This window comes from Gopherus flavomarginatus, chromosome 6 (assembly GCF_025201925.1).
Source record: "Gopherus flavomarginatus isolate rGopFla2 chromosome 6, rGopFla2.mat.asm, whole genome shotgun sequence".
NCBI lineage: Eukaryota > Metazoa > Chordata > Testudines > Testudinidae > Gopherus > Gopherus flavomarginatus.
Genome location: NC_066622.1, coordinates 9,045,931 through 9,058,876, shown reverse-complemented (window position 1 = coordinate 9,058,876; position 12,946 = coordinate 9,045,931). Strand labels below are relative to the sequence as shown.

The 12,946-nt window shown below is 40.5% G+C and overlaps 1 protein-coding gene across 2 annotated transcripts in view; it reads left to right on the top strand.

The window, feature by feature from the left end:
- Nucleotides 1–12,946, top strand: part of TAFA4 (TAFA chemokine like family member 4) — a 109,019-nt gene that overhangs the window by 80,500 nt on the left and 15,573 nt on the right. For both annotated transcript variants that reach the window (XM_050957585.1, XM_050957586.1), the window contains exon 4: nucleotides 10,066–10,221. In XM_050957585.1, the coding sequence (XP_050813542.1) occupies nucleotides 10,066–10,221 (156 nt within the window). The remainder of the gene's footprint in view (nucleotides 1–10,065; nucleotides 10,222–12,946) is intronic.

The following is a 12,946-nucleotide window of genomic DNA, read 5'->3' as shown; positions in this document are numbered from 1 at the left end:
GCATAGGGTCTTTCCCAGAGATTAATGACCAGCTGAAAAGTAGTTGGTGGCCCACTACCCAGTACGTTAGCCAATCTGATTTCTTGTAACATCTCTTGACATTCCAATCACCTTATATTGAAATATGTGACTGTCATTTTAAAATGTCATTTCCCTGCCAAATGTATCATTTTCATTCACAGTAACCTCCACCGGCTCTTGCTTTTCCAGGAACCAGTTTTGTTAGTGGCATCACATATTGTCACATGATTTATAATGAACACAAACCAATTGGGAATAACTGTTGAAGCTGTTCTTTTAAAATAAGAATAAAAGGAGAAACGGGAAAAGAAAAACCTTTATACAACCCCACCTTTTAAAGACAAACATTGTTCTTAGATCTTTCATGAGCAGAATCTCAAATGATGGCTAAATAGTGAGTAATTATTTATCTACTTTTCTGTAGCGGATCTCTCAGTTAATAAGACTGTGTCTGAATTTGGCAAACTGATTTTATTTAATAGGTGAAATACACTCTTGTGCAAAGGACCAGCACAAGGTCTTTGCACTGCTATAGTCCCATTTAAATACTATTTTGAGTCCTTAATGGGGATTTAATTAGCTCATATGCCGTGTGCTGGCTCTCTGAGTTTCACTCCTTGTATTCGGAGGCTACAGGGCTGATTTTCATTTAAAATTAAGGAAATGTTTCTTTCCAAATGTGTTCTGTTTTCTAGCACATGACACTTACTTAATCTACAGGTAGCTAAAGCAATAACTTCTGAGCTAAAAATTGCTATTTCACATTCTCCACGCTCACCTGGAGGATGATACAATTTGAATTAACTGGATTAATTGTTGAATGCAATTAGGCTCAAACTGGTCATTTGATATCGCAAGTGATGGGGTATCCAAAAGGCTTGATCCTCAAAATGTGTTTGGTTAAAAGAACTTCATTTCCTTTTTGAGTTTCAAAGAGCCATGTGTTTCACAAAGGAAATAACCGGTATGCAAGAGACACGTGATTATGAATAACATAATGCTCAGCTACTATATATATGATCTGACCTGGAAATGGATGAGTGGTTATGTTTAGAAATAAATTATGAATACTACATCAAAAAAGGGGCAAGCTCGCATTATATACGTATATAAAAGCATATTTTAAAAGAATTCTCTACTGTATCTTTGAATGATACAAAATTCCCAGGACACTCTGAGACCATTACAAGAATAAAATAAAAGTCAAGGATGTCTCTGAGGCTGACTGGTGGGATGGGTGAGACTATGATAGAAAAATACGGGAAATCTATTTGATGATGGAAAAGAGCAAATATATTTCTAAGCCTTTCCATCTGCCTCACTGCAGTTCTATGTTTAATTTCAGTAGTGTTACACTGGCATAAATGTGGAGTAATTTGGTAGTGAACCAGACCCAAGGAACAGGATCTGTGCTTTTATATGAAGGGACGGCTTTCCTGCTCTAGTAGGATATTGCTTGTATCTGTACATTAGCAGCATTGTCCACTTAATTATATTAATATTGTCATCCTAGCATTAATTTTCACTAACAGGTGAATTAAGGGATTATAGACTGGATCTATCATGGTACTTAAGCACTGAATCCAATGAGACTACTCATGCACTTAAAGTTAGGACTCTGTTTAAGTAACTGACTAAATTAGGACCTATATACTGTGTTCTGTGGATAGTAAGTAGCCACTTTCATCAAAGTGGGTGCCTTACCCCAGGAGCTGAAGAGCCCTTCAGGGACCTATCCACATTCCCTCTCCCCTTTACTCATGATAAAAGTGTGAAAGAAGGGGCAAATAACAGGAAGAGGACTGCCTAGATATATGCTAGTGAGAGTGAATGTTAATGGGACATGGGGGAATATTCATGCAGTGTAGGGAAGAATGTTGCTTATTTGCTACAAGAAAGGCTGGAAAATGCAGTCTTTTCCCTGCATTCTTTCAGAACCACATGTTCACAGAACTGAACAGAATTGGTTTATGATGTCAAGCTCCAGACAAGAAACAATTAGCACCTGTGTACTCTGAGGTGCAAGACACTTTAGATTCCATTGATACAAACGACACACGTTTGAGCCAGACTGATTACCGATACCTCGGTGAGGGAAATCTGTATTCATTAAGTTTAGCTCACCACCAAAGCATGCAGGGGTGGTTCATCTTCTAATTCTTCATTTGCTTCCAGGTCACTCTCCAACCACTGTCCTTTTTTGTGCAGCAACTTTTTTTTTTCCCATTTGTAACACCTACTCTGTCACAGTTGTTTTGATTTATCGACCCCTCAGATTTAATACTTTGTTCCTCGGTGAAATCTTGGAGCTCATTTCTGATCTAAGGTCACCTACACTACTTATTCTAGAGGACTTTAATCTCCATATGGATGTGCCCTCTGACACCGGCCAAAGAATTCACTGTACTACATGATTCACTCCAGCTTTATCAGCACGTCCACTCACCTGCACGTCTGAGAGGTTGTGCTTTTGATTTGGTTAACTACTTGGGTCTCTCGTTATGAGGGTTTGAGAGAGCACACCTGATTTTCCAATACATTTCTAGATTTATTGTACCTTAGGATTCCACACAAATAAGTTGCTTGTTTGAAGGGGGTCGTTGCCTCAACTCATCACTTCTAGCCCAAAATGAACGTTCATTCTCCAGCTGGAATTTTGCAATGCTGGCTTGTTGTTCTTTGCATGTGCTTGTATCATTTACCCTGCATGACCCGGGAGTGCAAATGTATTTGAGGGAATGAAGGCTTTAAGGTTTTGTGTCTTATTCACGTTGTGGTTTGGGTTAAATCTTGGTGTTATGGGCTGCTGCCTTTCATTCAGGATAAATGTAATGAACTGGCTGAAACAATAACAGTTGCATATAAAACCCAGGCATGTGGAAGGCTTGAGAAGAAGCTGAAGTGGGGGGCCCAAGGGGCTTCAAATGCAGGGGTTTGGTTTGGTGGAGCTGTTTCTGTGTGAGAGCATGTGAGAGAAGTGACTTCCACTGCCTTAGAGTTTAATGCCAGAACGGACCACCAGATCATCTATCTGGCCACCAAACACCACCGAGCACCTGCACTCTAAACCCAACAACCCAAAGTATTACAGCCTACAGGAAACTGAATATGTACCCCAGATAGAGAACAGAGACCGAGTGGCCAGAAAGCTAAGCAAACAGTAACAAGAGCACTGGGTAATGTGGCCCTGAGAGGAGGCTAAGAGAGGAAGATTTGGGACATGGGGAGCTGGCTGGAAAGGCAGGTATGGAAGAGTGAGCAAAGGAAGTGTCTCCTGCTATTTGATTTTCTACTGTGTTCAGGGAAACTAGACTTTGTACACAATTCTTGTAAATAAATAAGACTGCATCAAAGAAAATACTTGGTTCTATCATCAATTTCTCTTCATAGTGGAAACAACCTGCGTTACCCCAAACTTTTGACTAGCAGCTCAAGGCAAAAGGGTTAACAACATGAATGCTTTGGGACTCAGAAGTTCTTAGGCTTTGAAATCAGTTTTATAAATTAGGAGTGCAGCACATCTTTGCTTGCTTGCTTTGTACTGTAGACAATTTTAGGGCACCAATAATCGTGGCAGAATAGCTGGGCAGCAGCTATGTATTTAAGGAGCACAAGAAGAAGGAATAACAAACTTGGCTCCTGGCTGTCTGGAATGGCCACTATTGCCTAGTACACATTTTTTGCACCAGGTCATCTTTTGCTCATTGTGTCCAGGTCATTGTTACATATTTACCCTGAAAGCAACTGGACTTGGGCTCATTCTGATCTCTTGTTTCAAGGTGCTCCAGAGTCCTTCTTTGAGAATAGCATCCTGAGAATTTTACACTGGCTCTCATCAACTTCATAGTCCTGACAAGTGCAACTGGGCACAGTTAGGCTGCAAATGCAGAGGCGATCATTAATAGAGACTCTCTGCTTTAGTCCTTTTACAGATCGGTCAGAACCCAGCCTGCGGACCTCCCATTGGCTTGTCGCACAGTCACTCGGGCTGGACTCCTCACCCTGCTCCGGGGGGCATTGGGTGTCCATAACTGCGGCGCCCCGCTCTTTTTGTGTATGCCGGCCACATGCTGGCCTTCCTATCACCCTGTGCTGCTGCGCCCATATTCCGGCCAGATCCCAGGCCCAGGCCCCCCCTCCTGGCCTGACCCCCACGTGCCTCCCCGACCACAGCGGCCTGGGTGGTTGCCGAGGTTTCCCATCCCTAAGGCTGGTCCTGACGGCTAATTCAGTAATTACTCTGGGTGCAGTGCTTTCCTCCCATCCTAGGGACGCAATAGGTATTTGGTGAACTGCATTGGTACCCAGTTTCTGTGGGGATGGAAACTAGGGTTGCACAGGGTTTCACACCTTATCTTCTCTGCCAGTGATGAATGCCCTCCTCCCTGCATGGAGGTGGCCAAAGAAACTCCCTGAGGAGAACCTTGCTCTTGATCTGTTACCAGCAGAATGTATCCCTGCTTGGCTATTTTCCCTGTTGGCATGCCAGGGTGTAACTAAGGGCAGAATTTGGATTGCAGCTCTTGGCTATCTGTTCTTAATAGGGGAACAACTGTGAACGTGGAGCATTTGTATAAGAGAGCCCATAGCGGCTTTGCTCTTCAGAGTCTGACTCTCTAGAGATCACCTTCCTCTACCCCTCTTTGCAGTTCACTCTGTAATGGCTTTCCTGAGTCTTCTGGCACAGAGTTCACTTCCTATGATCTTCACTCTTTTAAAATTCTTTAATCACTGCTTCTCTATCGTGTTGCTTTCCCGAGAGTGGATTGATTACAAGATATTTCAAGGCTATTCATGAGCTGTTCTATCCTTATGCTCTAAGCTGCGCCTTAAAAGCATGACAGGAAGGTTTGTTATTCAATGCAAGATGGAAATTAAAATGTGCAGAAAAGTGGAATCCCCATTCTTAAGTTCCTCCTTCATGGGGTTCTCTGCCTTTGGGCGGGTGCAATATGTTTCAATAGATCTAGGCAGAAGAATAGTCTGTTTGAGTTGGTGGTTAGTTTTGTGGGTTTTGTTAACTCTAAAAGCTGCACCACAAGCTAAAGACTCGATGCTCCAGGCTGCTGAGCTCTGAGGAGTGGGGTGTGGAAAGCCAGCAAGCTAACGCTGAGTGCTCAGCATTCGCTCAGCACCTGTTCACAGGTAGGAGAAATTTCCTTACAGGTAGGAGAAATTTGCGCGGTGCTCAGAAATCAGAGTAAATACCCTTAGAGATGTGCATGGATGAGCAAAAGTAGGCATGACCATGAGGATGGAGAAAATCCATTACAAGGGCAATGCAGTGAATGCAGATGATGCACATAGCAGACATCTTCTGGCTTTTCAGTAACTTCCACTGCTGAGTGGGAGTAGTGGCTTTACCCCCAATGAACTTAAGAGCTGCACTAAGAAGAGAAGGGGCAATCAAGAAGGTCTTTTATTCCACTGGAAAAGAGTAGCACTCTCAAAGCTGAGCACCCTACCTTTACCAAGAGGACAATTTGAGGAAGGTTTCCTAACCCTCTTGAGCAGTCTGGAAGTATGAAAAATGGAATAATAATGTAGCTGTGATGCTGGCTGAGCAGGTGCCAGCTCATGCTGAAGCCCCAGGTCAATGTGCTTGTGTATTAGTACAGGTCAAAGTAATGGTTAAATGTATGAGTGTATTTAGTGTTTAAACGTCATGAAAACTAATAGGTTGTTACCTGCATTGTTTTCACTTATCTGTATCTTGTTATAATGTCATAGCAAGTATTTGCATTGTGCGTACCCCTGTAACTAAATAACCCACCAAATGTGGAAGAAGCCTCGTGGAATGCAAATTAAGAACTTTAACAGAAGAGCGCTAATCCAAAAGCAGGTGGTCATTATGTGTGATGATTGGAGGTCATTCCTCACTCACTCATCAAAGGAAAAGCCCACGTAGGTAGTGACACTGTCAGCTTGTTTTCTAGGAGAAGAGGCTATAAGACTGGATCCAAAGAAAGATCCTTTATCTCTGGACTAGTATCAGAGGGGTAGCTGTGTTAGTCTGGATCTGTAAAAAGCAATAGAGTCCTGTGGCCCCTTATAGACTAACAGACATATTGGAGCATAAGCTTTCATGGGTGAATACCTACTTTGTCAGCTGTCTCTCTGGACTGTTTGGTTAACAGGGCAGAATAACTGAACGAGAAGATGGAGATCCCCAGAATTATTCTGCGTAGCCCTGAGAGACTTTTGGGAAACTGACAGATTATTACATCTCTGCTACCCTGTGGAATTATAGAGTGTGACACACCTGTGTATATATTTTACCTGCTTTAACTTCTCTACAACTCTCATTTCATTTTCTTAGCTAATAAACCTTTAGTTAGTTTACTATAGAATTGGCTACCAGCATTGTCTTTTTGTGTAAGATCTGGAGTACTGATTTGATCTGGGGTAAGTGACTGGTCTCTTAGGACTGGGAACACCCTGATGTGATGTGATATTTGGCTTAAGTGAGCTTTTATCATAAAGTCCAGTTTGTCTAAGGGGGTCTGTCTGTGACTCCATGGTAAGACTAGTATAATGATCCAGGAGTTCACATTTCGTGCTGCTTGGGTGAAATCTAATTGTAGAACATACCACCAGTTTGGGGTGTCTGCCCTGTTTTCTGACAGTCTGCCCTGAGGTAGGCACTCACACTTGTGAGCTACTCCAAACAGTGTGACAGTCGCTACCAAGACAAGGTACAAAATTCCGTTTTGTTTTCTGCAAGTGTCCTATTGTCACTGAGCACCAGCATGGCCTAAACCCTGCACTTTGCTGACATGGTGTCATGGCTGGAAACTCCACACACACACTCATTTCAAAACAGGTCTTATTTTTCAGGCTGCATGCCTAAGGCTGAATCCTGTGTCTTAATTAGATGAATAGTCTCATTGATTTAACAGGACTACTCATGTAAAACAGACAGGATTTGGCATTTAAAATGTACGTTCATTCAGCTACACATTTATTGTTGGATATATTTGGTCTGTACGATATACAAATCTTTGAGGGTTTGCATCTCTCAGCATAACAGGTTAGTATCTTTTCTTAGTTATTAATTGCTGGACACCAGATGCTAAGAGTTGCTCTTTCATATATAGTATATCACAGATTCAAATATGTACATTTATGTAATGTATTTGTACCAATTCTTGATTTTTTTCCTCACTCCCTTTTAAGGTGTCATCTTTTTGGGCCCAACCTAGGCCCTGATCTTGCTCAATTAAAGACATTAGGAGTCTTGTCTTTGACTTCAATGAGCGTAGGATCAATTTCTTAGTACCTATAGAACAGAAGACTGGAAGGGACCACCTCAGCTATTGAATCCGGTCTGCTGCTACTGCAGGCAATGGGAGTTTTTACACTGATTTTACTGGGCATTGGCTCAGGGCCTTGGTTTGATTCTAGTTAACAATAAATAAATAAAAGCTCTTTGAACTAAAAACAAGCTTTTATAAAATCTCGCAGATCTTCAGGCTTCTGTTTATTGTGGCTAAAAATTACCACACAGAGAAATTGTGTAGAACAATCATTTGGAATAAAGTGGCGTGGCCAGTTTCATTTTTTATTATATATGCTGACTTATGGAACATCTACTGTCTTAGAAGCAGGGCTTTTATTTATTATTATTTCTTATATGACTGTTAGGGACTTGCATAAAAATACACAGCCTGCCAATAAATCTAATGTGGTAACTATAAGAGAGAAACTTTTATGCTGTGTTCAACATTTTTCATTCTATAAAATGCCTTATGTATTTTCCTACTATTGCATATTTTGCTTAAAACAGTTGTGTGTGTGTGTGTTTTTCCCCCTCTGGAAAAAATAATTTATATATATTACATTTTAGTGCTTAAATGGAAGAGTAAATTTCCTTTTTCTGTATTATAGATATCTAGTTTTCTGTCCATTAAGATTGTTCTACATACCAATTTGACAGCAGAGATCAGACACATCTCCAGCTGGGTTTGAAATACTTGTGAAAGCAACACACACACACACAAAAGAGACACTGGGAAGCCAATCTAATAAAAAAAAAAACAGTTTAATTTTTTTATATGCTCCATGTGTGAAAAACCTGCTTAGAAGCTTAATTATAATACTCCCAGCTCCGCTGCCATTTTTGGTGGCTTTCTGTTTAGCAAACTCTGGGCTAGATCCTGTTCATTTTACACACGCAAGTGGAGAAATTCCATTCACTTCAATGGAATGTTTTTGTGTGAGTGAGCAGAGCAGGATTTAGCTCACTGATATTTGCTGATGCATGTTTATAGAGAATGCACGTCTGCTTTGTGCACTGCTGTCTTCATGCGTTAACTAGAGATCGGTCAAAACTGCAAAGTTCACTTTCCCTAAATGTAGGGGTGTTCAGATCAGTGATTTTGGTTCAATTGATATTAGAAATAAGGGACAGGCACTAAAGGCCTGATTCTGATCCAATCACTCACATTGAATATTACCTTCTGGTAGTCCTGTTAAAGTCAGTGCCTATGTGTCTCTCCTACACAGTCTCCAATAAGGGGTGATTCAGGGGTCAGATGGTTGTGGCCAGAACCATGCTGTAGGGTAGAGCAGTCCCTGGAGATGCCTTCTAACAAGCACAGCACAGATTCCTGGCACTTCATCTTTTATGCAGTTCACTAAAAGGCAATGTCTTAATATGACAAGTTCCTTGGAGCAGCCTTGTGGTGTAGTTAAAATGCACCAGAGCATATTTTTCCCATTGTGGACATTGTTTGTTTTTTTTTAATTTGCTGGCACGTCATGATCACTTAATAATCAAACATATTGTCACTGAGTACTAGTGGACAATGGGGAGTGAATTACTTGGCAGTTAATTGGGGAGCTAATTCATCTTGGCCCAGCTGGTCATTAGCTGCTAGGAAATGTCCATGCTTCAGTTCATTACTGCTACAGACTTGTGCACCTGCTTTCTCCCCCCGCAGTCCTGAGGTTTTCTGTGAGTAGGAGAACAGAATCATTCTCCAGGGCTTGTCGTCGTAAAGTTCTCAGCTTTTTTGATGTATCCTATGTACTGTTTTGAACAGTATTCTTCTACGTTTCACTTCCTTTTTATTTAACCAGGCCTTTGATAGTATGCACCTACCGAGGCTTATGTGTGTACCTCGCATTCTTTTCAGACAAAGCCCCAGAACTGCTTTGATGGCGAATACTTTATGATTCTCTGCCTCATCTTTGTGTCTAGCTAACTCATTAAAAAAAATCTTTTATATGGCATTGGTAATGGACAGAGTGCTTTACAAACATAGATAAGACCCATCCAATGCCTTGAAGACCCTGTAATCTAAATAAGACAAGACAAACACAAGGCGAGGCACTTGTCAATAACTCAGGAGATTAAGAGTGTGGAGGTAATTAATGATGAGACGGGGAGAGGGATTGTTTGAAGTGGTGGTACTGGGGAGGGGTTGGAAGTTGGGAAGAGAGAGTGCTTGGCAGATAGGGAGAAGGAAATCCTTCCATGCATAGTGAGGGACTTGACAGGAGGCGTGAAGATGGGATGGGGGAGAGTAAAAGTGAGAGGAAATGGAGGATGAGCAGGGAGAAAGGAGAGCAAGGCAACATTATCTAGAACTTCATAGATGAAGGCAAGGAGCTTGATTTTGATGTGATAAGAGACAGGAAGCCAGTGGAAGTTTTTAAGCTGGAGATGGATGGATTTGTAGATCTTTCTGTCTATATCATTTGCCTGTCTAGTCTTTTTAGCAAACTTGTCATTCTCTCTATGCATTTATAAGGGCTGGATAATTGGTGGATAGAGGCAGATAGAAAAACCAAGCACTGTTATGATGAACTAATCTGAATTAAATATAACATGTGAAGTGCAAGTAATGTGCCTGGTCCTGCAGGGGGCGCTTGGTGCCTTCCCCTCCAGGGGCTCCAGTGAGACTCAAAGTGGCTCAGTGTCTTGCAGGACTGTGTGCACTCTCACCGCAGTAAATTGCTACATTTTCCCTGCATTGATTCTCTTTTGGCACCATAACAGTAATATCCCCCCCCCAACACTTCTACCTCTCTGATTATTAGGCCACTACCAAGTCAAGCAAGGGACGTGTGAAGTCGTCGCAGTGCATCGTTGCTGCAATAAGAACCGAATTGAAGAACGGTCGCAAACAGTCAAGTGCTCTTGCTTCCCGGGGCAGGTGGCTGGAACAACAAGGGCACAGCCCTCTTGCGTGGAAGGTAAGCAATCTCCCACTCACTCCTACTGCTCTTTGGCTCTCCGAGACGTTTGACTCTTGATTGTTTGACTTCCTGCTGTCTAGAAAGCATAATCCTTCCTTTTGTTAGTTTTGGAAACATCTCTGTTCATTGATGATAATGAGTGTGCATAAATCTTGGTGTAATTAATCCCCTTAATGTATGTTCTTGTTCATTTCATGTCTGTGCCAATAAAACTTCTTAGTTTTTCCACATTAAAAATTGTACTTTAAACTAGCCTCAAAACTACACAAGCCAAGACATTGTGAGTTTAATCATTAACCCATCCAGCTGCCTCTAGCCATAGCATCATGGCCATGGAATCATTGGGACATAGAGAAACCACTGACAGGTCATCGATCCAGTACTTCGTAGCCACGGGCAAGCAGATTAGTACTGAGACATCTGGTTTGTGTGAACTCTCCTCTAGGCTGGCATAATCCAGCACCCTATATTGATAATATGCATCTGCACTGGACCCCCCTTGTGTCTCCTCTGCCCTACATCCATTCAGCTTTGCGTGCACTCTAACCCAAATGAGATGGCATGTGAAAAATCCCAAAGGAGTTGATTATGTACCATTGAATTGATGCCCCAAACAATAGGTGGCATTGTTATGATGTTCTAATAAATGCAAAAGCATAGTACAAACTGATCTAGTCCATCACCCTTGCCTTCGGTTAGTTTGAAGAGCTTTACAATCCATAGGCACAATGGCACAGTTTAAAGATCCATTTACGGTCTTCAGTTTGTTGGCACTGGTAAATATCACTTTTTATAACACTTGACTGATATAAATTAAAAAGTTATAAACTAAGACATTTTCTCTTGAGTTGAGATCTTATAATGCAGCCAGATCTTATAATGAATTTGTGTAGCTGAAATATCTACTCCCGAAGACTGAAATCTCTCTAAATATTTCATTGTTTGTCTCCGAACACATATGCTGCTTCTGGCCATGGGATGCTTTTATGTTAGGAAATGGCTAATATAAGTCTTCATTAGCTTATTTGTCAGTAAGAATTAAAAGGATCTTTACATATAAGTCTGTGAAATTTACATTTAAATTGAAATAAAGCAGAAAAATTTTAGTAGCTTACTGCTAATTAATATTGACACAGAAATCACTGCCCTACATTTTTGTTAATCCACAAGTAAGATATTTATCTTCTGTTTTCATTGCTTTTCTCACAAAATCATGACCTTTAAAAGTTAAATATAAAACACCCTCGGTTTCTCTGACTTTCTATAATGTTTCACTTCAGGAAAAATCCTACAAATAAATGTAACTGTCTGATTTTAGTACTTACTTAACCTATTTATATGTTTTCTATTTCTGAGACCCTGTTGTTTTATTTAGGAATTAGATTTGGCTTGATGTCTGAAATATCTTGTAATGCAGGGGCACAATTCAACCTTAATTTTTCAGTTTACTGAATAATTTTTCCTGTAGAATCATATGCAGTACCTGTACCTTTTATGCAACATACCATGCCTCAGTTTTACTGTTCTTTATGGTGGATAATAAAGTCTAGACATTTATTGAAATATACTTTAGTATTACAAAGGTAACACTCTATGCTTTCACGACAGAATGAAGTGCAGTGGAAGTCTAATTTATTTTGTCAAAGCAAACACTTGCTGAAACAATTTAATGGCTTCTTTTCCTTCAAGTGTGCTTGAGATTAAATAAGACAAAACATTTAGAATGCAAGATTTTTAGTTATGAAAGGAGAAGCTCTTGGTTTTTTCCCACCTTAAGGTGATGTTTTAATATACTTTATGTATTTCTGTAAGCATTTAGATCTGGACTCAATGACATTTTATTCCTCAGCTGTTGCACAGAACCCATAACTATCTGTTCACAGGCTCAAAATTATATTTTTCACTATATTCACAGACTTCTGTAAGCCTCAACAGTGCACAAGCCAGAAAGAGATAATATTTAACATGGCCTGACTTGAATAACTAATTATTTTAAATATAATGAAAGAGATTCATTATTCTTTTCCCAGAGATTTTACCAAGGTCAAGAAGATTTAATTGGACCACATTCCGCACATTCGTAACATGAGAGTTAAAGGTCTTGTTGAAAGCGCGGTATTACTGGTTACATTCTAACTGAAACAAAGTGTACTTGAGAGCACTTATTCTGAGTGGCTTTTTAAGGTATCTTCTTTTAAGCTTAGCTAATATTATTTATATTCAGGTAGCACACTTCCCTTGGTGTCAAGCATTCCGCATACACCATGTAATAATAATACTGAAAAGAAGGTCCTTGCCCCCAAATTCTTTACAATCTGTACAGCTATAGTAGGAGAAAAGTGAAATACAAAAGACTTTACACACAATTTCATGATGGGGGTCCAGGTCCAGGACTAGGTCTCCATATTATGCCAGAACATGAAACACTTGTTCACCTTGATGAATACTTTCCACATGATTAGTCCTATTGATTTCAGTGGTGCTACTCACATCAGTTCATGTACCATTGCGTAAACAAGGGCGATACAAATGGTATTAGTTCAGGAAGAATTATGAGGCCAGAATGGAAAAATCATTAAGGAAGAATAGGCAGCCCTTGGTAAAAATACCTTTAATAATCCCTCTCTCCTATCTAGTGCTTTTCATCTATAAATCTCAAAGCACTTTACAAAGGAGGTCAGCATCATTATCCCCATTTTACAGATGGGGATGGTGAGACTCA